Genomic DNA, 25,801 nt, shown 5'->3' with positions numbered 1-25,801 from the left:
TTTGTAGACCTTATAAAGGGACGGATGGAGAGTTTGTAGACCTTATAAAGGGATGGATAGACAGTTTGGAGACCTTATAAAGGGATGGATAGAGAGTTTGTAGACCTTATAAAGGGACGGATGGAGAGTTTGTAGACCTTATAAAGGGATGGATAGACAGTTTGGAGACCTTATAAAGGGATGGATAGAGAGTTTGTAGACCTTATAAAGGGACGGATGGAGAGTTTGTAGACCTTATAAAGGGATGGATAGACATTTAGGAGACCTTATAAAGGGATGTATAGACAGTTTGTAGACCTTATAAAGGGACGGATGGAGAGTTTGTAGACCTTATAAAGGGATGGATAGACAGTTTGGAGACCTTATAAAGGGATGGATAGAGAGTTTGTAGACCTTATAAAGGGATGGATAGACATTTTGTAGACCTTATAAAGGGATGTATAGACAGTTTGGAGACCTTATAAAGGGATGGATAGACAGTTTGGAGACCTTATAAAGGGATGGACAGACAGTTTGTAGACCTTATAAAGGGATGGATAGACAGTTTGGAGACCTTATAAAGGGATGGATAGACAGTTTGTAGACCTTATAAAGGGATGGATAGAGAGTTTGGAGACCTTATAAAGGGATGGATAGACAGTTTGGAGACCTTATAAAGGGATGGATAGACAGTTTGTAGACCTTATAAAGGGATGGACAGACAGTTTGGAGACCTTATAAAGGGATGGATAGACAGTTTGTAGACCTTATAAAGGGATGGATAGACAGTTTGGAGACCTCATATAAGGATGGATAGACAGTTTGGAGACCTTATAAAGGGATGGATATATATAGTTTGTAGACCTTATAAAGGGATTGACAGACAGTTTGGAGTCCTTATAAAGGGATGGATAGACCGTTTGAAGACCTTATAAAGGGATAGATAGACAGTTTGGAGACCTTATAAAGGGATGGATAGAGAGTTTGGAGACCTTATAAAGGGATGGACAGACAGTTTGGAGACCTTATAAAGGGATGGACAGACGGTTTGGAGACCTTATAAAGGGATGGATAGAGGGTTTGGAGTCCTTATAAAGGGATGGATAGAGGGTTTGGAGTCCTTATAAAGGGATGGATAGAGAGTTTGGAGACCTTATAAAGGGATGGATAGACAGTTTGTAGACCTTATAAAGGGATGGATAGACAGTTTGGAGACCTTATAAAGGGATGGACAGACAGTTTGGAGACCTTATAAAGGGATGGACAGACAGTTTGGAGACCTTATAAAGGGATGGACAGACAGTTTGGAGACCTTATAAAGGGATGGATAGAGGGTTTGGAGTCCTTATAAAGGGATGGATAGAGGGTTTGGAGTCCTTATAAAGGGATGGATAGAGAGTTTGGAGACCTTATAAAGGGATGGATAGACAGTTTGTAGACCTTATAAAGGGATGGATAGACAGTTTGGAGACCTTATAAAGGGATGGACAGACAGTTTGGAGACCTTATAAAGGGATGGATAGACAGTTTGGAGACCTTATAAAGGGATGGACAGACAGTTTGGAGACCTTATAAAGGGATGGATAGACAGTTTGGAGACCTTATAAAGGGATGGACAGACGGTTTGGAGACCTTATAAAAGGATGGACAGACAGTTTGTAGACCTTATAAAGAGATGGATAGACAGTTTGGAGACCTTATAAAGGGATGGACAGACGGTTTGGAGACCTTATAAAGGGATGGATAGACAGTTTGGAGACCTCATATAAGGATGGATAGACAGTTTGGAGACCTTATAAAGGGATGGACAGACAGTTTGTACACCTTATAAAGGGATGGACAGACAGTTTGGAGACCTTATAAAGGGATGGACAGACAGTTTGTACACCTTATAAAGGGACGGATAGAGAGTTTGGAGACCTTATAAAGGGATGGATAGACATTTTGGAGACCTTATAAAGGGATGGACAGACGGTTTGGAGACCTTATAAAGGGATGGATAGACAGTTTGGAGACCTTATAAAGGGATGGATAGACATTTTGGAGACCTTATTGACCTGTGACTATCACACAAATTACCATCGCCGGACCCAACTGTGTTTGACCATGAAGTAGAAACAATGGCTTAAAAACATTCGGTTTGGCATGAATGTTAATATTTCCATCGACCAATTAGAATGTTTCTCATGAATGTAGCTCTTCTCTTCTGTAAAAAATAAAATCGTATTCCAAGATGACTACGGCCATTTGTCGGAATGCTTTGTTATCTGACATATTGCCAAACAAACCAAAGGACATAGAAAACGGCGTTTGTGATTGGTCAGATTTCTACAGAACACAACGTATGAACACTGTGTATACTTGTACACCGGGAATTGTTACTAAGGTAAACGAACGGCACAATGGTAGATTTGGTGAAAATTTGTAGTATTTTATATACATTGTATTTACACTGTATGCAGTTATTGTCACATTTTAGTACCAATTTCCGGCGTACTGGTTTACACGGTGATGAATAAAATAGAATCATACAATTTTATACATACCAAGGTCCCCATATAGAAGTAAACTGTACTACTTGCTACAAATTTTTAAAAACTGTTCAATTTAACGAAGTATTCGCGCACTGGAACGTTAGGTCAGAAAGGTTACTTCCAATATGTTTGTACCATTGAGCTGCCTTGCGGTTTTTACCGAAAAGAAACTATACATATGTAACACGTGGAGATTAATTTAAGTAATGATCGTTTTTAAAAAATATTGCCACATTTTTGCATGTGCGAATAGTATTACTCGATGTAGAATGACTATGGTAAGAAAGTAAGAAAAACTCGATTATGTAGCTGCATCTATGTCGGAAAAGAAAGAAAAATTAAATTTTGTATTTCTTAGCTGCAGTTAACCGTTACTTATTATATTGTATCTTAAAATAAAAACAATTAACATGTGCACAATTCTCCATTGAACTCTGGAAAAATGGACTAATATTATCCCTAACATGCTTGAAATATAATTTTTTTGTAAATACACTGTATAATGTTTTAACATGTGTCCTATTCTGATTTAAACATAGCTAATTATTGGTACTGCTGATGATACTGTTGATTTATGTTATAGTGTCGAATTTATTTGTCATTTTCGGGTGTTGACAACGTTTAATTCTAACTCCGCCTACTTCAAGTCGAGCCAATCACTGCCACCCTAACATGAGTGAGAAATACCTTTCTGATTACGTCAATAACAATCAACACTCGTCCAGGTAGTGAGGTACTGTCGTCGTCCACAGACAGGGATCAATGCCAGTAAATACAACTACCTGATAAAAGGCAGTATAACATTGCCTGCTCTGTGCTTGCTGTTATTCTGTGATTAGTAAGTATTGGTAAGTCATTATGCGTTTTCAGTAGTGTCTTCGGATACTGGTCAAATGACAGAGATATTTATAAAACTCTTCAATACAGGGAAGTAACATATACATACCTGCTGTATGCACCTAACGGTACAGGTCAATACGTGCAGAAAAGAAGGTAACTAGACGCCGAGGTATTGTTCATTTGATATGTTGTCTCGTATAAGGCTGTATATGTGCATTGATCCATGCATTTATTTAAACCTGCTGTATGCTTTCAAAAAGTAGGTTTCTATACCTCACATATCGAAAACGAAAGTACCTAAACAACATTCTGTGAAATATGATAACCGGTGCGTGGAATAAATTGAGTAATATATATACTAAAACTTGTATTCATTATAAAACCAATAAATATATCAAAGTTAATGTAGATCTTCATAATAATCATTTAGCTATGAACGTGTACGTACATACTAAAGTAGGTAAAAATACAGACTGACAAAACAAATTCTCAGGTCACATAGGGTTGGAAGTGGATATGTACCATGTAGTATTTTATCAACTGATACTGTAGCCTGATTTTCAATGGAATAAAGCCGGAATTAAGTCTTGGTTCCTACCAAGTATTGTCAGAGACATATCTGGTATTGTATGTCCCCTAATGTATATCGCAACAAGGGATTAATGTATAACTGAACATACAAGTGTACATCCAGAACCATACAGGGGCAGCGATAGCTCAGTCACGGGGTCGGCCAGAGTATCGGCCAGAGGGTCGGCCAGAGGATCGGATAGAGTGTCGGCCAGAGGGTCGGCCATGTAACCCCAGGTAAAATACGAGGTGAGTGGTTTAATGCCCCCTTCCCGTGGCGGATGTTTTGGGAAGTTGACATACAGGCTCTCGTAGTGTTAACTCCAGAAACGCCAAGAAACGTTTTGTTGAGAAACCGATAGATACCGAAAGATATAATTATTATGATAAATCTTGAATTACGTTGATTTATTTAATAATTATCTTTTTTTTTTGCGTTTTGCACCTGATGAAATTCTATACTTCTATACTTGAGACATGACATGCTATATAGCGTATATATCGAAAGTGAAAGTACTTGCCTGTAAACACACCAGCGATTCTCCGAATGAATAACCACTTCTTCTGCTGCCGCCGTGGAATTTTGTCCGCACTTTTTCTCAAAAACTATTTGTCGGATTATAATGAAACTTTGCACGAGTATAGGGGTAGTTAGGAGGGGTGCAATAGACCTCTTTCGAAATCAAGTAAACAAAATGGCCGCCATGGCGGGGTTTCTGATTGGCAGAAATTTAGATATTGTCCGATTTTGGCAATAAATTGGTATATAGGAGTTTTGAGGGAAGACACAATAGTACCACTTTCAAAAACCTGTGTTGCCATGGAAACGAAATGGTCGAAATTTAGATATTGTCCGATTTTGATGAAATTTGGTATGTATGTACATAATGGGTCACCGGTCACTCTCGTAACCTCACTTTCACTTTTTAACAAAATGGTCACCATTTCCACGCCTCTGATTGGTCCAAATTTACATATTGTTTGATTTTGATGAAATTTGGTATGTAGGTACATCATAGGACACCGGCCACCCTCGTTACATTACTTTCATATTTTAAAAAAATGGCAGCCATTTTCTGGCCTCTGATTGGTCCAAATTGAGATTATTGTCTGATTTTATGAAATTGGGTATGTAAGGGTATTAGAGGACAGCAAAATCAACTGAATGGGATCGTTGCCATAGCAACCATACGAAGGCTTCTGATTGGCAGAAATTTAGATGTTTTGATTTCAATGAAATTCTGTATATAGAGATATTGAGGTATGCCGAACATAATGGTACGACTGCGGGGGCGTTTTGAGGACTTCTGTAATGGTTTCCAATAACAATTATTACTTGTTAGTATTTATTATTACAAATATGTAACTGTAAAAAAGACGTTACTTGACATACTGTGCCATACAAAATTGGGTTCACAGGAACCGGAAGACAATGTATATGTGTCTCTACGGTAACAATGACATTATGGCATGATAATGTGTACCATTTTTGTGTTGAAGATTGTTGACAAAATTGATCTCTTTTTTATTATGCAATAATTAGCCGAATATTTGAGTTCATATTTACCCTAGCTCATTCTCTTAAGAATATAAGCTTATGTGACGGCATGAAACGTTATCATAGTAATTTCATAAAATAGTGACAACTGTCTTAAACTTCTGGTGAGATACACTTAGCAAGCCGTGGAAGAGGTCTTTGTTACATATTTGATAATTTATACACATACTAGTGAGCACTTCAATAAAATAGCATCCAATTATGATCAAATTGGTTCGTTGGTGAGATTATATAGTTCCTTTAATTGATGTTTGTAAAGATGTTGAACACTAACTGCTGACTAATTTCAGCAATACGGACAATCAAAAGTAAAAATACAATACTTTCAGAAAAACAATCGAATGTGTATAAAATAATTGACAACAGGCCAATTTTTTTAATGAAGGAATCAAATATTTTTCAAAAGCATCGTAATAGATATTCAAACAATCGAGTAATGAGACGATGTGGTACCATTTTCAGGTCAACCAACACACGATCGTCTGAAGATGGCGGAAGGTGGACCTCCACACGAGAAGAAAGGGAACGATAATAACACTGAGTTATGCGCCTGTCCACATCTCGAATGTCCTATTTGCCTGGAGCAGATGCGAGAACCGAAGTCTCTTCCTTGTTTACATTCCTTCTGTGAGGAATGTCTCGGTACCTACATCGTCACAGACATGTCAGGTGAGATGGCCGCCGCGACCTCATTCCCCTGTCCGGTCTGTAGGAAGATCACATCACCAGTCGATCCCTCTGAGAGTAAGGAGACTTGGGCACGGCAGTTTCCAGTCAACAGCCTCGTTCATTCCAAGGTGATGTCAGACACTCAACTGTATTGTGGATATTGTAAAAGGACAAAAAATATTGAAACACAAGCGAAACATATGTGTAAACAAAATGGAATGTTGTTTTGCGATTTCTGTAAGACGAATGCACATGATTTCTTTCACGAAGTATGTGACATTATTTCCATCGAAGGCATGGCATGGAAGCAACCTTTATCAAAGGCATGTTCCAAACACAAAGAGCAAATTGACTGGTACTGTAAAGATCATAAGTTTATAGGATGTAACAGATGTATTATCACAGCGCATAGGCGTTGTATCACAGTGATGACAACCAAAGAGTACTGTGCAATGCAAAGAGATAACTCCAGTCTTGACGACATGGACAAGTCTCTCGGAAAGGCGTTCAACTGTATGGAACTGATGGACAAAGCTTGTGGCGATCAGGAGGAATCTCTACAGCAAGACCAAGATTTGGGCTTGAAGAGTATTTCAGACCTGCGACAAAAAATTAACAACCATCTAGACAAAAAACAGGAGGAGATAACTGAAGATTTGATATCTAAATACAAAGCTGAGAAAGCCAAGGTTGATGTATCCAGACAAAAGTGTAGTAGACTGAGGGCTGCCATTCAGAATACAAGGGAAGCGTCCAGGACAGCAGCTCGGATTGACGACAACATCGAGATGATACAACTGCTCCATCGAGGTCAGACAGAGATTGGGGCTTGTAACGATCTGATCGACGACATATCATCCAAGTCAGTCAGTGTAAAACACAATGTTGACCCAAGCCTGGTTACAATTGACCAGACCAGTCCATTGACCCTTGGCACAATCCTTGTTGAGGAGGATCCGTGTACCATACCTGACGGGGTAGAGTACGTTCAAAACCATACCATGCTTTCTAACAGTCGCGTCAGGAAATTAAGAAAGTATACCATCAAGGTCCCGTCTGATAAGAAAAATTGTAATGCCCGCGGGGTTTTGTTAATGGCGAATGGCAATATGGTTATATCTGATTTTCAAAACCTTCATATAAAATTATTTTCTTTCGAGGGACAGTGTTTGAATGTTTTGACAACCGATGGCTTCCCGCGTGATCTGTGTTTAGTGGATGACAACACACTAGCTGTCGCTGTCTCTTCTTACAATGCCGGCATACATGTCGTAAAGGTTCAGGACTCAGTGCTGACTCTATCGAAAGTGATCAAAGTGCCAGGAATCGAAAACTATTATGGTATCGTGTTCCTAGATGGGAAATTCACGGTGAGTACGCCAAACGATGTTTATAGAGTTACAATGGAAGGTAAGACAGAAAAAGTTGACACATTCCCGGAGTCATGCTGTCATCTCTCCTGTAGTCCAGACAGAAAAGTCACATTAGCCAGTCTGGTAGTATCTAACGCAGATGAAATCGCGGTTTTCAAACTGTCCTCGGATGTGCATAAATGTGTTTTGCGTTTGGGATTAGTCAATGGAGCTATGGGGATAGACATAGACCGTGAGGGGAATCTGTACGTCTGTGGTCAAGGATCCAACAACATTGTACAGTTGTCTGTATATGGGACACGGATCAGAGAGCTTCTGACGTCAAAGGACGGTATCAACAAACCCAGGGCTATATCTGTATATGGGGACAAATTCGTAGTAACCAACCAATCAGCACGAAATTGTAACGATATACATGTATATCAGTTCTACTGAATTACGTGTATACAGCATGCCTTCCGGTAAACATAATTCTTTCGAACAGCATTAACTCTTTCGGGTATTTTTCAGTGTCAAAAATGTTATAAACTTCAGCGAATTCAAAAGCCCTAGTGGGTGAACATTGTAGAATACATTGTAGCAAAGCTAAAATTTAATCTTGTACACCTGTCAATGTGATGTGCGGGCTCCATTTACATAGAATAATGCATGTATAAAGCGACTTAGATATAGCTTCCGTCGTTTGTTGACGCACAGAAACTGCATGGGTACGTCTTTTATGACTCCTGAATTGGATTTGGATGTGGCTTTCCGTTTTGTTAACAAGTAGTTTTCCATGTGTGCCTAACTCTTAGATGATTTTGTTTTAGTGTTTGTGTGTTATCTGTAGATAGATTCATGAAGACTAACGTTTTGAAAAAGTGTTCTGTTTATTGCTTTTAACTATGCTTATATGTCACTGTGATATTATGAAGTTTCAACTGATGTAAAAATAAATGGCGAGATATCGACATACGGGCTGGTAGTTAGAAACAACAAGGCATATCGACATTATACAGGGGTAGGGTAATCAGGGATTTTTTTAATTTTTTTTTTTATTTTATTTTATTTTATTTTATTTTTTACATTCTACAAATGGAGAATCGACACGCTTATCATAGAGCTTAATTGTAAGCTATCCCTGTAGGTTACAATAAGTGACCGAGTCTGTAATGTCTTTGTTTTCATGTCGACAGGGTATATCCGATCAACATGGTCAATATAGTTTTTATTATGTAAAGAAATCACATCGCCAATATACCTATACCTTTCTGTAGGTAAAATTGAGTGAATGTTCGTGACATTTATTACCTGTTCCGATAAATTCTTCAATATATCTTTCTCGTGTAATACGAAAACAAACCAGCCAACAGAGGGGCAAAGTATGTTTCAATTAGTAAACCAATAGTCTTTTGGAAGATATCCTTCACCAACTCAACAAAGATGTCATAGATCAGAAATTCAATTATTCTCACTATTTTATCATCGGTGTATATCGAAATATACTCCCGTATAGTCCACAACAATATCACCACAACGCCATTCGCCTGGAAAAAGAATGCTTTCATCAAAAAAGAACGAAGGTAATTTTCATTTCAACAAATTTTATTGACATTTGATGGTATTAATCAAAAGGATTAAATAACAGGCCAAGTCTATATAAATTTTCTCCTATGGTGGCAATTGGATTGCATTAATATAAAGTTACATATATAAATTTACTATGAAATGAAAAAATTACATGTATAACTAACATTTAAGGGAGATAACTCAAACATAAAAATTCACACATCATTCATACATTTGGATTATATATACATGTATACATAATATTTGATAATAAAATATTTAATATGAACTTTATCTATAAGAATCAGGCATTGACAGGCATTGACCAAACTCCATGTGCATGTATGCACAGGTCGTGCCTGTCAGAAAAATTACTATCAATCAAAACAGACGCTATACTTCATATATATACAAGACTTAACATACTCAACTAATGACAAATGTGACCAATGAGGATGGAGAGATCTTTCAGGACATGTATACTTATACATTTTCAGTTAGAAAATGGAACAAAAAATGAATGTATAAATTACTATATTACACTTATATTATATCATATATCCCATATTTTGTTAAAATATAAGGTATATATATAATATAACACAGGACAATACAATATAATATAATAATATATAATATATATATATATATAATATCATGGCTTATATATTTAAAGCATATAGAGATTAAAGCGTCTCGATTTACCAATGAACAATTGAACATCATTTAATATTTGTATATTCACAAGCTTATCACAGTCAGGGCAACCTTGTAAGAAAGTGTTAATAATAGAATGATTATGATTTGCATAACTATCTACTGCAGTAAGCAGAGAATGTCTAATATTATTATACATAGGACATTCAAAGAAATAATTTGAAGCAGTTTCATTTTCAATATCACAGGCACAGGTGGGAGAGTTTAATAAATGATCATTAAATAAATCAAAATTTAAATTGCTACATGAATTTCTAAGCTGACAAATAATGATATTGGCCTTTCTATTTCCTTCAAATTTGAAAATGTGCAGTGACTCACATTCAGCATTAATATCATTATCAAGTTTGCATTTAAGCTGCTAGAGAAGAAGAGTTGAAGAGGTCAGGATTAGCATTGTTAGTTGTTTGGGACATTTGGGGGAAGAAACTGTCGAAGTAATTGTTAGTTCTGCATAGAGGATTGAATAGTCGTGATTGTCTTAGGGAATAGGGGTTATCATTTTGGTTGTTAATAAAAGGGATAAGGATATCTTGCAAGTATTGTGGTGATAGTCCATGAATTATTTTGTAAATCATTATGTGTTTGTGTTTATTTCTTTTATCTGATTTCCAGCCAATTTCTTCATATAATTTAGTGTGTGATGTTCCTGATCTGAGTCCTGTAATGATTCTGGCTGCTTCTAACTGAACAGATTCTAATAATTGTTTTGATTGGTGTGTGCAGTTATCCCAGATTATGTCAGCATATTCTAAAATTGGACTTATAAATGCTGTGTAAATTTTGATTAAAGACTTACGATTCACTTTGGATTTTATGTATCGAAGAATATTTCATCTACTGTATGCTTTTCTATATGTATTAAGGATATGTTCTTTCCGTGTTGCGTCTTCTTGTAGTGTAAGTCCAAGATGTTTGTGAACTGCTGTGTCTGTAATTTGTCTATTTTGGAAAGTTATTGGAGGGTGATTTTTGTTGTGTTTCCTTGAAAAGATAACTGATTTAGTTTTGTTAGGGTTAAATTTAATGTCCCAAATACCTGCCCATTCGCCAATATTAGAGAGATCATCTGCTAGATCTTGTGCTGCTTGTGCTGGATTCTCATTTATTATTACATACAAAGAAGTATATTCTGCAAAAAGTTTGATATTAGTTGAAACATTATCAGTGATGTCATTTATATAGAGGAGAAAGAGAAGAGGTCCAAGAACTGATCCTTGAGGTATCTCTGCATTTACAACTTTGAATTGTGAGTGATAGCCTTTGGTAGAGACTCTTTGCATTCAAGGTAATCCTTCAATTTGGAATAAGGAATGGCAGTGTAAAAAGTGGACAAATCAAACATTTTCATTAATGATATTCTATTTAGGAGCGGTTATTCAAGATAAAATTAAAGATTTTTCAAAATGAATACACTTCGGTTTTTCAGTGGGTGTTTTTTTCACTTGTCACAACAAGCTGACGTGGTCGGATCGGTTGTGGGTATGATGTGGGCTTTCAGAGCTTTTCCACTTTAAGTCTCCTCCACTGGTTTTGAGTGTCGCCTATCAACACATTAGAAATGTTAACAGTGGCTGTAGCTATCAAGTTAAGGGCCAGCAAGTTTGCATGTGAGCGTTTGTAGATAATTTGTGATAAAGACGCTTCTGACGTAGTCTTAGGTTCTGAGTACACAATGAGTCCTTGATGCAGAGTTGTTTGCGAGAGCTCGTGTACCTTGCAGCATGTTGGAAGTTTGAGACCAGTTCGCTGTTCAGGATAACAAATTACCATATCTAGTGGCCCTTTAGGATACAGAGAGTGTTTTGGAAAAATTAGGGACCTAACCAGGAATACAAGTACATCAGAATCGGTCATTAAGTCGGAGATCTTCAATTACTCCATGGCTAGTAGTACTACCCAGTGTCTCTTGTCTTATGTTGTTTGGTTTTTAAGAGAATTTGAACGGCAATAGTAAAAACTGAATATACAGTTGTCGACTAGAGCGATCTTTGCTGAGGTAACAAATAAAAACTTACAAACGCAGTGGAAGGCACCAGCCGCGGCTGAGGTGAGGTTCTTCGTCGTACACTTTCTAAGTAGATCATTTTAATCTACAGCAACTGAATTACTGTAATGGGGTTTAATTACGTCATTTATTCTTGAACGAACCACGTCCGGATATGAACTGTCAACTCATTTAAAACTACTGTTTAATGGGCTAAGTAGAACTAATTCCCACTAACTTTGAAGGACCCTGGCTAGCACTCCTCGTACATAAAGAGTTTTGCTGTTCTTAATATGCAATATACAGATGAGGAACCTGCAAATTTTGTTCGCTTTCTTCTTAATACCTCAGAAGTCTAATTTAGCAACAAAGTCTTCCGCAGCCTTTGACCCGGATATTCAGTTACTACTGGGTGAAATACACTGCCCTCCAAAAGTTCTGTTACACTTGGAACGTTTAAATCGAATGGCTAGCCAACAAAATCTAAGAAAAAAGTGTTGTAATATCCGTAGGATAGTCCATTTGTAAGTGACGATTGCAAATTATTTGAAAAATACCTCACTTCTTTGAAGTTGCAGGGAGAGGGAATGGAGGGTCCTATTTTTCATAATGTTCAAAAATTAATAAAATATGGGGGTTTTTTTCCCGACACAAATAAAAGTAAAAGTTTAACTGATTAACAGTTAAAATTCCAGAGTGGTGCATTTTGAGGATTTCCATTGTAACAAAACATATGCACTGTTGAAAAATGAACATGAACATTTGAAATCATGAACAAAAACATCCTAAGAAGTTATGATCTAAGAAATTGTAATAAAGACTTCGAGATTAACTTCGCTGTATTTTTTTTAATAATTGTAACAGGACTTTTGGAGGGCAGTGCATGCACTTCCATCAAACCAACTTGCCAAGTGTTAGCAATTCGGGACAGGTGTCGTCTTCAGCCAGCTAGTTTCTCCTTTTGTGTAGTGTATAAGGTATGTCTAAATGTACGAGAAATATGTTTTTCACTATTCTGTGTTACCTTATATATTTTATTATGCTGTTCTAATTTTATTTGACCTCTTGTTTCAAACAATATTGTACCTGAGTTCCAATAAAAAGTCTTGAATTTTGAATGTAATCCTGTCTTCCTCTGTTGGTTATTTCAAGAGTCATTTGATAACTAAGGCCTGTTCTGATTCTTCATTCACTCTTATTCCTCCCATTATTTCCGGAGATGAGGGGTTATTTCCGGAGATGAGGGGGTCACCTTTGTAATTGACCCTAAGGTCCCCTTTACACTGATTCGACTCAAAGACTATTGCCATTCAAGCTTGTTTAGCTCGTTGATATGCGGAACTAACTTTGAGTGTTTTTGTGAGGGAGGTGGAGTCCTGGGGATCCTGGGCAATCAATTAATACACTGCTTTGAATATGAATGTCAAGGGTCGAGTTAACTGATGAAGGAAATATGTTTGAGGTTCCCGCTGGACTATCTCACTCGAGCTTCAAACACAGATTTTTCACTAGTTATCTTCTTCAAATATCGGCAGCACGGTATTGATAATTTTCCTTAATCAACATAATTACTGCAATGCTACGAAAAGTATTGATTAGTTAATGGTTGCACTGAACAGTTATTTATAAAGTATATAAACCATATAATGAGCATAGTCAAAGGTTATAATACAAAATCATATCCTCTTTACTAATTAATTTGAATCAAATACATTAAATACATAAGAATTTCTTGCCTTGAACATTACCAAAACTTTTTTTTTGATACATAATAAGACATTGTTCACCGTATAAACCACAAGTATTTAAAAAAAACACTGAAATAAATCATACACTCACTCAAGTTAATAGTAATTTAAAACATTGTAGATAGTCATCCAGTATTCATATGCCTTCACACAATTGACCCTTTCTCATAAAGCAATTGTATTAACCCATTTTACTACCTAAATAAAATGTGGTAAATGGTACAGGGAACTATTCAAATTGACTATAAAGCGTATCGAAACACTCAAAAGTTGACTAGAAAATGGGTACCTGACCAGATTAACCTAAAAAATCTTTTAACATTTTCAATGATGCGAAATTAGCATTCGTATTGAATACTTCCTCAATTTTGCTTGCATCCATTGTTGTTTTAGCCAATTTTGATGCAACTAATGCAGAATCTGCCATTGTGTGCAGCCGCCCGTAATACTCTGCACTCTCCTTAGTGAACCAACCCAAGTGAGTCATCATTTGTTCAGCACGGTCAACTGAACCCGAGAGTGCCATAGTAACAGCACATCCTGATCTGAAACTATGAGGGGTTTCCCCCTCATACAATCCTAGCACAACGAGATAATAGCGGAGCCTTTCATACACCACTGAATAGCTCACATGCTTATCAAGGACCCTGCCACTATCAGAAACCACTCGAAAGAGGTAACCTGTTGTGAGGTCGACCCCACTAGATTTTGCAAACTGGAGAAAATCTAGTAGACCTCTCACTGGACAGACTAACTTGTCATCACATAGTTTGATGACGAAGGTGTTTGACCTACCCTTGCTACCCCGCAGTGTTTTCCCAAATGTGTGTTGAAAGACTAACCCCGAATTATCGTTAAGGACCTTGATTTCCTGTGTGACAATGACTGAGAGGTCACTGGCCCGGTCTCCTGCAAAAAACTGCAATTTGAACCAAGCTTGGTCTCGGTTAAGGATGTATCTATCCTTCATGGACAGATCTGTCCTCCCTAGTTCTCTTTTTATGAACAAGGATATGGCTCTTATCTTTGTCAAAAAGATTGGCTTGGCTTGTTTCGGGAGAACATGAGACTTTGCTTGTTCCTCCTGAACTAACTTCAAATAACTTGACACTGAGGGAGATGCTGCTGGGTTCCCAGTCATAGAGATGGGATTCCCATCTCCTGCCATATCCATGTACATCAAATATACCTACCAGCTGATTGATAATCCCTTCAACTGTCCCGGAGGCCAGTCGTGTAGGACAGGAGCATTCATCTCCTTCCTTGCTACCTAGATTTACACAACCTATATTATGCACAATGGTTTTACCCGAGCTATCCTTCCAAACAAGAAACTTTTTCACTTCCTGGGGAGAGCAATTATCCATCGTAACATTGGGCAAGAAGGACAGGAACTCCAAGAAACTTTTCAATATACTTGATTTCCTTTTGTACCCGGAAGTTGTCGTTAGCCTTTGATCCAACTCTGTCAGTCTATCATCAATAGTTTGCCAATCCACATGCTTCTCTTCAACTTCCTGAAACAGGCCATCAATATATATAAACCAGGCACCTCAATGTTGGAGTTATGTACAGGCAAATGCAATTCTGTATGCATATAATGGCCATCTCAACCCTTTCAAATCAGGGACAAACCCCTTACGCGAGGGAATATACAGGACTTCCATGTCCCCTTTCGGACCCAATAGGAGATGGCCTACTGATATTTCTTTTAATTTTGGCCACCATATTGGTAATGGCTGAATCTTTGGAAGAACCACAGTAGCAGAAACTTTTTGTTCCTCCAGGAAACATAGTATTGGGTATATAAGTACAAATGGGGGAAAAAACATAAGGGTTTCTCTCACGTCGTAAATCCTGAGTGAAAACATTTACACCTGATGAATTTGGAGTGGGCCATGGGGTAAAATGCTTTAGGGCAGTACCCTCCCTTGATTTCATTGCATTTGAATCCAAGGCCATGAGGTCAATAGAGTGGGGACCATATTCATCCTCAACCATTTCCCATGTCTTCTCAGTTAGCATGCTGTCCCCCAATGATACGACACGAGATGGGGTATCTGCCTCATTCATAACTGAAGACACATAAGATAAGTGCAGGTCAATGTTGAATGTTGATGTGTGATGGAAGATTGCTTTCATGATGTCAGTTAGGGCAGTATCCCTGCCACCCCCTTTTTCCCAAACACTAACCACTGCCATGTTATCACACCTCAAGTCAACCCTCGAGTTCTCCAGTTGCCGTCCCAGGGAAACCAATGTTTGGAGAATTGCATCCGCCTCCTTGATGTGGATTGGTCGATTGTCACCTTCACCCCAATAATCACCTATAGTCACCCTCTCATCCAATGCTACTACCGCTCCATAACGATACCCTGAAGAATCAGTGGACATTTCAATTAACTTGTGGTATTCTGGTCTCCATTTCATACAGCCTCCCCAATTGTAAAAAAAAAAAAAAAGCACCAGTGTTCAAGCTCCTCACGAACGGAACCTGTGACTGGAATCTTCCTACTGTTCTTCAGAGCCACAGAAAGAGCTCTGTTCATTTCTCTGCAGAAAAGCTTGCAACCAGGTACAGCTATATTCATGGATATACATTTGCCGCAGAACCTTTGCAAGGTTCTGACATCCACCTCTGGGTGCGATAGGATTTCTTCTCTGAGTTTAGCAAACTTAGTTTTCTTGTCATCAGGCAGTAGATAAGCCTGATCAATGGAGTTGATCAAGAAGCCGAGAAACCTCTTAATTGTGCCAGGTTCCAGAGAACACTTATCCAGTGCCAGAGTATAGCCCAACCTTGTCAATACCTGAACCATAGTATACACTATCTGCTTTGCCTCTATATATGGATTGTCCCCATTGTGTCCTGAAACCCCTAACCGATCATCAATATACTGCGCATTCAAGATAGATTTTGTTCGAAGGTAATTTGTTACAACCATTCCAACAGACTGGTACACGTATGGGGAGGCTTTCCACCCAAAGGGCAAAGTGCAGTATGTCATAATAAAACCACCGAACTGAATGCCAAAATAATTGCGAGACCTTTCTGACAACAGAATATGATCATAACCTGATTTTTCGTCAAGGGTGATCATATAGGCATTCTTTTCAATCATTCTATGGACATCCCTTAGAGTTTCTAGTTTGAAAGGGAGATCTTTGATCCACAGATTAAGGTACCTCTCATCATGGCAAAGTCGAGGCTTAGTGGGCTCGATTAGTAAGGGCATGATGACCTTTGGTAGTTCACACTCTCCAACTTTACCTAGGAGACTGAGAGAACCACTCTCTATTCTATTACACAACTCTTTCACAATGAAGTCTACATGGTCTCTACAATGTCTCGAGTTAGGAAAGTATTGTACTGGAGGTGTACTACTATCAAAAGCTCTACCTTTGAAGTTACCTTTGAAATGATGAAAAAAGTCATATATGTCTACACCATTTTCTAGCCACCCTGTAATAACTTTCCTCCCTTCATCATCATATCCCTGCAAAATATCCTTCCAATCAGACAGGTGAGAATGAAGTTGACCAGCCACAAATTTTGAGGGGTCTCTTAAAGATAACTTTCTAATATTGTAGTCCGTGTCTAGTTGCGACATTACGTGGGCATCGGACAAAGAGGCTCCACCATCCAATGTCACCCATGCTGGTTCTTGTCGGACCCTTATATTTGTCGGATTAAAACCACTTTCAAGTTCCCATTTTGGGACCTGTATACAATTTTTTGTAATTCCACCATCACAGCGGCCATCCTCTCTGCACCTCTGTAATACACAGAAGGTATGCATAATTAAAAAAACAGGACCAGCATAAGTAACATTGAAATAAGTGGAACCCCCTCGTCCGCTACCCACGTGAGTGTAACTCACTAAGGCGTCAGTGTCCTTTGGACAGCAGAGGAGGAAGTACCATTATAACTTACAAGCTAACCTATTTATAATAGTTTACTAAGAAGACAATACATAACTCTAGTATAATGTTAGTACAATGCATCTATAATATCTCCCTGTAGGACTACAAGCATCATGATCATTTCAATTATACATCACAATTGGTCATATATAAACCAAAAGCAAGTATCTTAATTATTGAGTATTAATTAAGTAAACAGTTTTATCAAACCAGTTGCTTTCTGGTAAAAATAATTTGACACTGTAAACATATGAACATTTGTTGTAATTTGCAATCTTCCAAGTATTACTTTTGCCTGAACTCTTTTACTTTTGGACAATCTCTGACCTGGTGGGCTGTACTGTCACAAACCAGGCATGCTCCTCTAGGGCGTTGCCCAGGGTGCCTAAAACCACCCCTCCTATAATGTCTATACCCTTGACCATACCCTTGGCCATAGCCCTGCTGACCATACCCTTGCTGAACATAACCCTGATAAGATCCATACATAGGATTAGGATGTTGTTGCAGGGGAAAAGGCATAGGGGCCAGGCCTGCCCCTGGTGGGGGTGATGTGACATACAAGTTGTCCAATGGCGACAGAGTGGTTTGTGTTTTCCCTACCAGTGGTGCCTCTTTCTTTGATTCTTTGGCTGTGTCTATGACATCCTTCATACACTTGGCAATAGCTTTTGATATCTTGTCAGACTCATTCCCCCCTAAGACAGATAGACAGAGATTTGGAAGGCAGACCTTAGACTGTAGTCTATGAACTTGTCTCAAAAGTTCCTCGTATAGACCTGACTCCTCATGGTTAGCACTCCTGGCTGCTTTTGCAAGTTCCTCTAATGTGAGAAGGATTAAGGAATTACTTGGTTCTGGTTGAAGGCAAAGTATCCTTACCCTCTCTTTAATGTCGGAAACCTTTGGTGATGTGGAGCTTTCCAAAAACGCAATTCTTGCCTCCAGTGAGCCGGATTTTGACCTTTTGTTTGGGGGTTCATCATTATTACGTACCAAAGTGTTTTCTTGTGTGATGTCGCCCTGTAACAAATTAATAAAATCATCAGTTTTTCTCCGGGGGGGGGGGGGGGGGGGGGGGGGATTTATTAATTAGTTAGTGTTCCTCAGTTTTCAGGCTTTTCCCTGTGTATACTTGTAATTATTATCTCTGCGAGCATACATTCTCACTGAAAACCTCATTTGTCTACACTGTTGATATGTTTATCTATATATCTATACCTTAGATACAAATATATTTTGGTTAAATGCTCGTTAAATAGGTAAAAGACATTATAATATAAAATATGTATGACCACACTGACCATACCAATGATTTTCACTTACCTGTGCTTCTGTAGATGTTCCCGGTGCCTCAAGTAGATCCTGACCTTAGGGTTGTCCCTTCTCATTAGCCAGAACTATCAGATAATGTAGGAGGAGGCGTGCCTCTGATATATCCTCCTTGTTCTTTCCTGCCAATTCTAATAGATCTGAGAGGGACTCATCAGTGAGTTCATTTACATATTTTTCCACATCCTGCAATCAAATCCCAGAGTAAATTATTCTACCACTACACACTCAACTTTCAGGATTTCCCTGATTAATCTTATTTGTATATAAGTTGTAATGGACATTGAATAACCAGATGAATACTATCAACTAATCATAGATACCATTTATGCTGATACACAGGGGTGGGGGTTGGGTAGGGTGTGAGGGAATAGGGGTATGGATATAGATATACATGCACTAATGGTATATACATATCATGACATGATGACAGATCAAGTGTTAACTGACATTCGACAATATGACTCGGATCAGTACACAGAGTTAAGTTTGGTTTTGTTTATTTTCTTTTACATCCTATTACAACCAGGGTCATCAGTACCACTACCTGGTAAACTGCCCACCGTTGGTTTCAAACTCGCAACCCAGAGGTGGAGGACTAGCTACAAGGTTAAGTCAAATTTGATAACAATGGTATGTGTAACAAAGGATGGGACATAACTCTCTCACTGAAGTATTTCTGCCAGTGTGATGTTTTCAACATGTATTTCTATCCCCCTATTTGTTATTTCAGACACCCATACATTTTTTTTTTTTTTTCAAAGCATAAAAACTTATATTTTTCAATCTCAACCAATTTATATCAAAAAGGAAAAAGGATCTAACAACAGGCATAGCCTATATAAATTCTTTCCTAGATATATATATAGTATATAATTGTGTCCCCCAAATCCGGAAATCATATCCATTTCAGACATTTGTTGTCACTTAAAAATCAGACACCTAGTATCTCTATTCCTATTCAAATAATCAGACAGTTGTAAATATTTCAGACACTTGTTATCCCTTTTGTATCCATGTATGGATATGTGTTGGTCAAAATATAATTACGTTATATCACATATTTACCTTAATTATTTCATGGTTATTGATACTGATACCGGAAGGATTATCAGATAATTAATTTAATTATTTATTATCTGATTTATAATTATATTTCTACTCAACTACAAAACAGTTATTCCCTTCAGCCTTACCCGCATAGACAAGTCCTCCGTTTTGCGACCTGCCATCATCCTTGCAAGGGCTTTTACCGGGGCACCCTCCTGGAGCCTTCTGATGGCAGGAAGGACATTCCTTCCTTTCAGAGTATGTCTCTTTTTCAATGTAGTTGGAAGGACCATGTTCTAAACAAGGGAAATATACTACACATAGAATACAACAAACAATCGCTATCGAACTCCAAAACGTGCTCAGGGACACCATTATAATTAGATGTTCGTACTCGAACGCGGTATAAACAATAATATTAGAGTTACCTCCCTTTACCTGTTCAAGTCGTTGGTAAAATTAGCCATGCTCGAAACTATGTCCAGCAATATTTAAGTACGCAGTGTAACCCTCAATAAATATAACAACCAACACTATCATAATAGTACTCCTTACATGCATACCATATAACCAAATTTAGAAAAAATCTTGCATGACTGATAGCGAGCAACCGGCCCTGAATGAAGCTGACCCTACCAGCTCGACGGATTTCCAATCCGTCAAGAAATATAACCATCGCGCCATCCAGGCGGAAAATAAGGCTACCAAAGCCAAAATGGACCATCCAGGTCAATGCCAACCAGGCTATTCCCGTTCCACGGGTTTTTAAAACATGCATATTTACCTGATTCTTTATCAGTCGAAACAGCGAACGTCCTCATGGATGGATGTTGAAGATGTCTATGACGTCACTTCCGCTTTCAGTGACAGGTCACTGAGGATCGGACCCATTTGTCGGCAACGAACAACTTATTAAATTTAGAATAAACGGAAAATATGAATATTAAACTTCCGTTGTATGATATTTATAACATAATTGACAGAGCATTGTAGACATATGATGTTTTTCTTTAGAGTTCTATGGTTTATAACGACTAACAATTACACGGCACGATTCTTTATTATCATTTCAAAATACCTAACATTACATCCATCCGGGTCTATCCATCACCCTATTCGAACTTACATGTATCTATTTAGAATCGCCCTGTAATCACTTCCTATAGCCTCGAAGTTTAGAATCGGCCAGAATGATGATTCTTTTAACGTCCCGAATCCTCGTATAGACCGCTGATATCCAGTGAGAAGTAACATCGGTAAGTCGGGTAGTGTTCTGCTACTAGTACAGTGGCATGGACATTTTGTTACAGTCTGTTTGTGTATTTATTTGTATTTGCAAAATGTGGGCCTTCTCGTCTGTGTCTGTGTGTATAGCACATTATTTACTTTTTGTGTGCGTGTGTGTGTTTGCGTTGGGGTGGGGTGGTGTAGGGGGAGGAAGGGGGTGGTGTCGTTTTATTTTTAACGTTCTTTAATCTTGTCTGTGTATACATGTATACTATGTACATGTACTGCGTAACGTGTATTTGTATTGCGAGTTACGTCCCTTTGAACAAGAAAGAAGACTTGATACTCGCCTGCCGCCAATAACATGTCAAATGATTGACCACGTTCTGTATCTTGTCTGTCATACCAATACTAGTATCATGAACTTTATTTGCCATTTCTGGGGTTGCAACATTGACAGGCCTTCCAGGACGGGGTGTCATCTTCAAGGCTCTATCGGCCGCGCTTAAATTCCGCCACCCACCTTTTCACTGAAGCATATGAAGGGAAATCTTTAATCCCTAGTGTTGCTTCTATATCATTATTGATATCCTGAGGTGTTAAACCTTTTTTATGCAAATATTGGATCACTGTTCTTTCACCGATTTTGTCCATTTGCAAAAGCCGCTTGTCTTGTTTACTTTAAAGTGCTACCTTGTCGATGCAAACTAACCAAATGAGACCAGTCCTTGGGTACACGACCATATACAGTCAGAGAGTATTAGGCCTTAAAGAACATCCTTAAATACCTCCTTCAAAACGAGGCTCACAACATATCAATCATCCCTCGTAAATGTATCAGCCTTACCTGATGTTCAATCCAATTAATGTACAATGAATGAAATTTGTTAAAATAAAACATAATTTCTTTAATTTTAGATCAAGAAATAATTACGTAATTTTTTTTTTTTTTTTAATCTTAAACTTTCAGATCAACCAGTTACGAACACATGAAAGACGATGGCAAAAGGTGGAACTCAACAGCAGAGACAAGTGAACAACGACTGTAGTCATCTTCTCGAATGTCCTATTTGTCTAGAGCAGATGCGAGAACCAAAGTCTCTTCCTTGTTTACATTCCTTCTGTGAGGAATGTCTCGGCACCTACATCGTCACAGACTTGTCAGGTGAGATGGCCGCCGCGACCTCATTCCCCTGTCCGGTCTGTAGGAAGATCACATCACCAGTCGATCCCTCTGATAGTAAGGAAACATGTGCCAGGCAGTTTCTAACAGATGAATTGGTTCTGGATTTGATTTGCAGCAAGGGGATAGCGGATATTTCACATTTTTGTGGCCCCTGCAAAAAGACAAAAAACAAGGTAACTCCAGCAACATCGCTGTGCAAAACGAGTGACATGGCATTTTGTGACCTTTGTAAAGTCAATGTACATGACATTTTTCATGACGTATGTGACATCGTAATTATTAAAGCGACAAACCAGAACCTAGCCTGGAATCAACCACTATCAATGACATGTTCCTCACACAAGGAGAAGATGGACTATTATTGTGAGGATCATAAATTCATCGGATGTTACAAATGTATTATCACAGAGCATCGACGTTGTTACACGGTGACAACAACCAAAGAAATTTTTGAGAAACAGAAGAATGAATCTAGGCTGGGTTGTATGGACAAGTCTCTCGAAAAAGCAGACGAGTGCTTGGAATCAATTCTAAAAGCTTTCGATGATCGAGTTGAAACCATGCAACAATGTCAAGATGTTGGTTTAAGCAGTGTAAAAAGTTTACGAGAAAGGATCAATATATATTTGGACAAGAAACAAGATGAGTTAATTGATGATCTTAATTCGGTGTACAAAGCTGAGAAAGCAAAAGTTGATTTATCAATCCAGAAATGTAGCCGTCTCAAGGCTGCCATTCAGAATACGACAGCAAATTCAAGGGTCGCCACACTGAATGAAGACAGCATTAGAACAATTCGGCTGTTCCATAAAGGCCAGGCAGAACTTGTAGCATACAACAATTTTATTGACGAAATGACATATTCTTTGAAGTCGGTCAGTTTCAAACATGACATCGGCGCAAGTCTCTCTACAATTGACGAGACAAGCATCCTGGCCCTGGGGGAAATCTCCAAGGAGGAAAAATCTTATACCATACCGGATGGTGCTGAGTATGTACCAAATATAGGCTTGTTATCTGAGTGTCGGGTCAGGAAAATAAGGACATGCCGTGTTAAGCTCCCTTCTGATACGACGAACTGTTCTCCATATGGCGTTTTGTTGTTGCCAAACGACAACGTTATTGTAAGCGATTTCTCCAGTGAAAAACTCCAGATGTTTTCCCCTGACAATAGGTGTTTAGGTGCGTTAAGGATTGGGGCATCTCTGCGGGAAATTTGTGTTGTGGACAAGGACACAGTGGCGGTAGCAGGGCACTTCAAAATATACATTGTGAGAGTGCATGCCTCTAAGTTGAGTCTATCATCTGAAATAAAGCTATCGAGTGACTGTAACTGTCGTGGTATAGCTTTTGTTGATGGGGTTTTCATCGTGAGTACACCAACACACATTCGGGCTGTCACTATGGAAGGAAAATCCAACATATCTTACACACTGGGGAATGAATGTCGGCATGTCGCCTATTGCCCAAAAGAGGAACACATATTTGCCAGTCTCGTCACATCTATACCTGGTAGAGTTGTGTTAACCAGACTATCTCAATGGAAACAAGCTGATATCCTAAAGGATGAAGTGGTCAAACGTGCGATGGGAGTAGATGTAGATCGTGAAGGGAATGTGTACGTCTGTGGTCAATTGTCCAACAATGTGGTACAGATCTCCCCGGACGGTACCAAGGTCAGAGAACTTCTGACGGCAGAGAATGATATAGATAAACCCCTTGGTATATCGCTTTGTGGGGACAAATTTGCTATCACAAACGAGTCGGCGAAACACCGGTATTATGTTAACGTATTTCAGTTATACTGAGGTAAACTGAAAAAAACTCGATATCGTCCATGTAGTCGGTGACTCCTTGTTTTAGAAGGTCAGTTAGTATATGCTCTCCTGTGGGAATATATCGGAACTAATGTGAAGAGTTGGCCTGACTTTTAGTTTATATCATCCGTTATTATCATTCCTAGGCTTAAGGGGCGCAAAACAAAATAGGAATAAGACAGAACAGAGCGAATTAAAACGTGGATGTTTTAGTCAGACATGGAACCCGATTGTGAGTGATAGAATGAGACAGACGGGACTCGGATGTGGATGTTAGAATGAGACAAATGGAACGCGAATGTAGATGATAGAATGAGACAGATGAAAGGAAAATGTTAATTCTTGATTGAGACATTTAGAGGAAAATGTTGAGTCTTGATTAAGACGTTTGGAAGGAAAATGTTGAGTCTTAATTAAGACATTTGGAAGGAAAATGTTGAGTCTTAATTAAGACATTTGGCAGGAAAATGTTGAGTCTTAATTAAGACATTTGGCAGGAAAATGTTGAATCTTGATTAAGACATTTGGAAGGAAAATGTTGAGTCTTGATTAAAACAAATGTACGAAAAAACGGATGCATGATTGAGACAGAGATGGAAAGGAAACTGTTGATGCTTGAATGAGACATATGGAAGGAAAATGAGGATGCTAGACTATTCTGTTTTATGTGTCTATTCCTACATGTATCGTGATCGACATAGCCAATACGTGTAATCGCCATTTATAAAAAGGGAAATAAAAGGTTTGACGCTGTCTTTCTTACATGTTCTAATTAACTTTTCTGTAAGTTTGGCCTCATATTAAAAAAAACAAGCAGAAGTTGGCAAGCGAGAACAGAATAATTTGCCCGAGCATGTAAAATGTCACTCGAAAGACCTCAACTCCACAAAGGTATGTTCAATCACGAATTCAATCGTTATCGCCATTTCTTCCTCATTTTATATTGATTGGTTTCTGATATGTTTTTTTTATAAAATCAAAAAAGACATATATTCACCTCTCGTAGATAATTAGAAATGAGCGTTATGTATAACATCAAGCCAATGGGGACAAATCTTTAACATTTTGATTTGGATATTTACAGACAAAAGGATATAATATATACATTGATACAGTGATGGACATTATGGCGATAACTCAAATTCCCTTTTGCTGATCAAACTCGAATTTCATGCAGACGTTTCTTACCAAAAGTGCACGTCTGTGATTGCTTTTCAGGTCCGAAGCACAAAGGTCAAGGTTTCTTACTATAAATGGAAAAATATCCTTCCAATAACTTTTGTAATCATCCAACTTTATACCGGATGTTGCGTGTCTATCTAAACGTTCTTGAAACAGATACTAGGTGTATCGTTTACACTGACGTAACATACACTAGGCTACTCCAGTGTGTAAATGATGACAAAATGACCGTCAGTGTCTAAGTGATCACAAAATGTCCGACAGTGTGTAAGTGATCACAAAATGTCCGACAGTGTCTTAAGTGATCACAAAATGTCCGACAGTGTCTAAAGTGATCCCAAAATGTCCGACAGTGTCTAAGTGATCACAAAATGTCCGTCAGTGTCTAAGTGATCACAAAATGTCCGACAGTATCTTAGTGATCACAAAATGTCAGACGGTGTCTAAGTCATGACAAAATGTCCGTCAGTGTATAAGTGATGACAAAATGTCCGACAGTATCTTAGTGATCACAAAATGTCAGACGGTGTGTAAATGATGACAAAATGTCCGTCAGTGTC

General features: G+C 38.3%; 3 protein-coding genes and 1 pseudogene across 4 annotated transcripts; 2 read left to right on the top strand and 2 right to left on the bottom strand.

Annotated features, from left to right (window-relative positions):
• The first annotated feature begins 3,239 nt into the window (after positions 1 to 3,239).
• LOC117342928 lies at positions 3,240 to 8,475 on the top strand. 2 transcript variants are annotated; one of them, XM_033905229.1, is made up of 2 exons: positions 3,240 to 3,351; positions 5,944 to 8,475. In XM_033905229.1, exon 2 carries the CDS (start codon positions 5,970 to 5,972, stop codon positions 7,956 to 7,958), a length of 1,989 nt encoding a protein of 662 aa, XP_033761120.1. In that variant the 5' UTR covers positions 3,240 to 3,351; positions 5,944 to 5,969; the 3' UTR covers positions 7,959 to 8,475. The 2 variants fall into 2 exon arrangements, with proteins under 2 accessions (XP_033761120.1, XP_033761121.1); XM_033905230.1 differs by having other exon boundaries at positions 3,246 to 3,361.
• Positions 8,476 to 13,539: 5,064 nt separating this feature from the next.
• LOC117341771 lies at positions 13,540 to 20,126 on the bottom strand (annotated as a pseudogene).
• Positions 15,034 to 18,291, bottom strand: LOC117342855. The gene is given in 3 exon segments (XM_033905135.1): positions 15,034 to 15,349; positions 15,351 to 15,986; positions 15,989 to 18,291. Coding segments are annotated over 3 exon segments (2,232 nt in total). The 5' UTR covers positions 17,324 to 18,291; the 3' UTR covers positions 15,034 to 15,088.
• Positions 20,127 to 20,881: 755 nt separating the features above from the next.
• On the top strand, positions 20,882 to 24,821 carry LOC117342938. The gene is made up of 2 exons (XM_033905237.1): positions 20,882 to 21,085; positions 22,027 to 24,821. Exon 2 carries the CDS (start codon positions 22,056 to 22,058, stop codon positions 24,048 to 24,050), a length of 1,995 nt encoding a protein of 664 aa, XP_033761128.1. The 5' UTR covers positions 20,882 to 21,085; positions 22,027 to 22,055; the 3' UTR covers positions 24,051 to 24,821.
• The last annotated feature ends 980 nt before the right edge of the window (positions 24,822 to 25,801 follow it).

Source organism: Pecten maximus, chromosome 14 (assembly GCF_902652985.1).
Source record: "Pecten maximus chromosome 14, xPecMax1.1, whole genome shotgun sequence".
NCBI lineage: Eukaryota > Metazoa > Mollusca > Bivalvia > Pectinida > Pectinidae > Pecten > Pecten maximus.
The sequence above is the reverse complement of the archived record's forward strand: the minus strand, read 5'-3'. Positions and strand labels throughout refer to the sequence as shown.

Coding starts and splice junctions, on each gene's coding strand:
- LOC117342928 (XM_033905229.1), top strand. CDS start 5,970: ATGGCGGAAGGTGGACCTCCACACGAGAAGAAAGGGAACGATAATAAC.
- LOC117342938 (XM_033905237.1), top strand. CDS start 22,056: ATGGCAAAAGGTGGAACTCAACAGCAGAGACAAGTGAACAACGACTGT.